This window comes from Otolemur garnettii, unplaced genomic scaffold (genome assembly GCF_000181295.1).
Source record: "Otolemur garnettii isolate 467f Iridium unplaced genomic scaffold, OtoGar3 scaffold00044, whole genome shotgun sequence".
Classification (NCBI taxonomy): Eukaryota; Metazoa; Chordata; class Mammalia; order Primates; family Galagidae; genus Otolemur; species Otolemur garnettii.
Genome location: NW_003852439.1, coordinates 8,045,490 through 8,046,385, shown reverse-complemented (window position 1 = coordinate 8,046,385; position 896 = coordinate 8,045,490). Strand labels below are relative to the sequence as shown.

At 38.8% G+C, this 896-nt stretch overlaps 1 protein-coding gene across 1 annotated transcript in view; it reads left to right on the top strand.

Moving 5' to 3' along the window:
* The window catches only part of MEIOB (meiosis specific with OB domains), a 38,547-nt gene that overhangs the window by 16,174 nt on the left and 21,477 nt on the right, over positions 1-896 (top strand). The window contains exons 7-8 of the mRNA XM_003790904.1: positions 13-65; positions 152-247. Of these exons, the coding sequence (XP_003790952.1) occupies positions 13-65; positions 152-247 (149 nt within the window). The remainder of the gene's footprint in view (positions 1-12; positions 66-151; positions 248-896) is intronic.

Sequence of the window (896 nt, the reverse complement as noted above, 5' to 3'; positions counted from 1 at the left end):
AAACAAATGCAGTTGGGATAATGAGTCCATTCTACTTGCACAGAACTGGATGCCACAAGCAACAGGTATCATAATCCAATGTTTATGTGGAATATTTCATCATTTTTGTAATTTTTTGTAATATTTTACAATGGCTTTTTTTCCCAAACAGTAATATTTGCCTCAGATGTAAGAATAAGTTTTGACAAATTTCGGAACTGCATGACAGCATCTGTAATCTCAAAAACCATTATTACAACTAATCCAGGTAAGAAGCTTTCTGAAACTTTTCATCCCTTCGGAAATGACCATGAATGTATTCTATTATCTGTGAGGTTTATTTAAGAATGAGGATGCAGCTTGGATTTAATTTGAATTAAAAGTGAAAATTGTTTTATATGCCTTTTTTTAAACTTAAAATGAGATCTATATCTCATTCACATCTTTACCAAAGGATTATGTAAAAACAGACAAAGGTTTTTTTTTTAAGAGACGGAGTCTCACTTTTTTGCCATGGGGTCACAGCTCACAGTAACCTCAAACTCTTAGACTCAAGTGATTCTCTTGACTCAGCCTCCCAAGTAGCTGGGAGTACAGGCGGGTGGGACTACAGGCACCTGCCAGAATGCCCGGCTATTTTTTTGTCGCAGTTTGGCTGGGGCTGGATTCAAACCTGCCATCCTCGGGTTGGCACCCTACTTACTGAGCCACAGGTGCCACCCAAGATACAAAGTTTTAAGGTATCATCCATTGTGATCACTTTTTAATTTTTTACTGATTTGATTTGACTTTTTTTTTTTTTTTGGAGATCGTCTCAAGCTGTCACCCTGGGTACAGTGCCATGGTGTCACAGCTGACAGCAACCTCAAACTCTTGGGCACAAGCGATTCTCTTGCCTCAGCCTCCCAAGTAGCTGG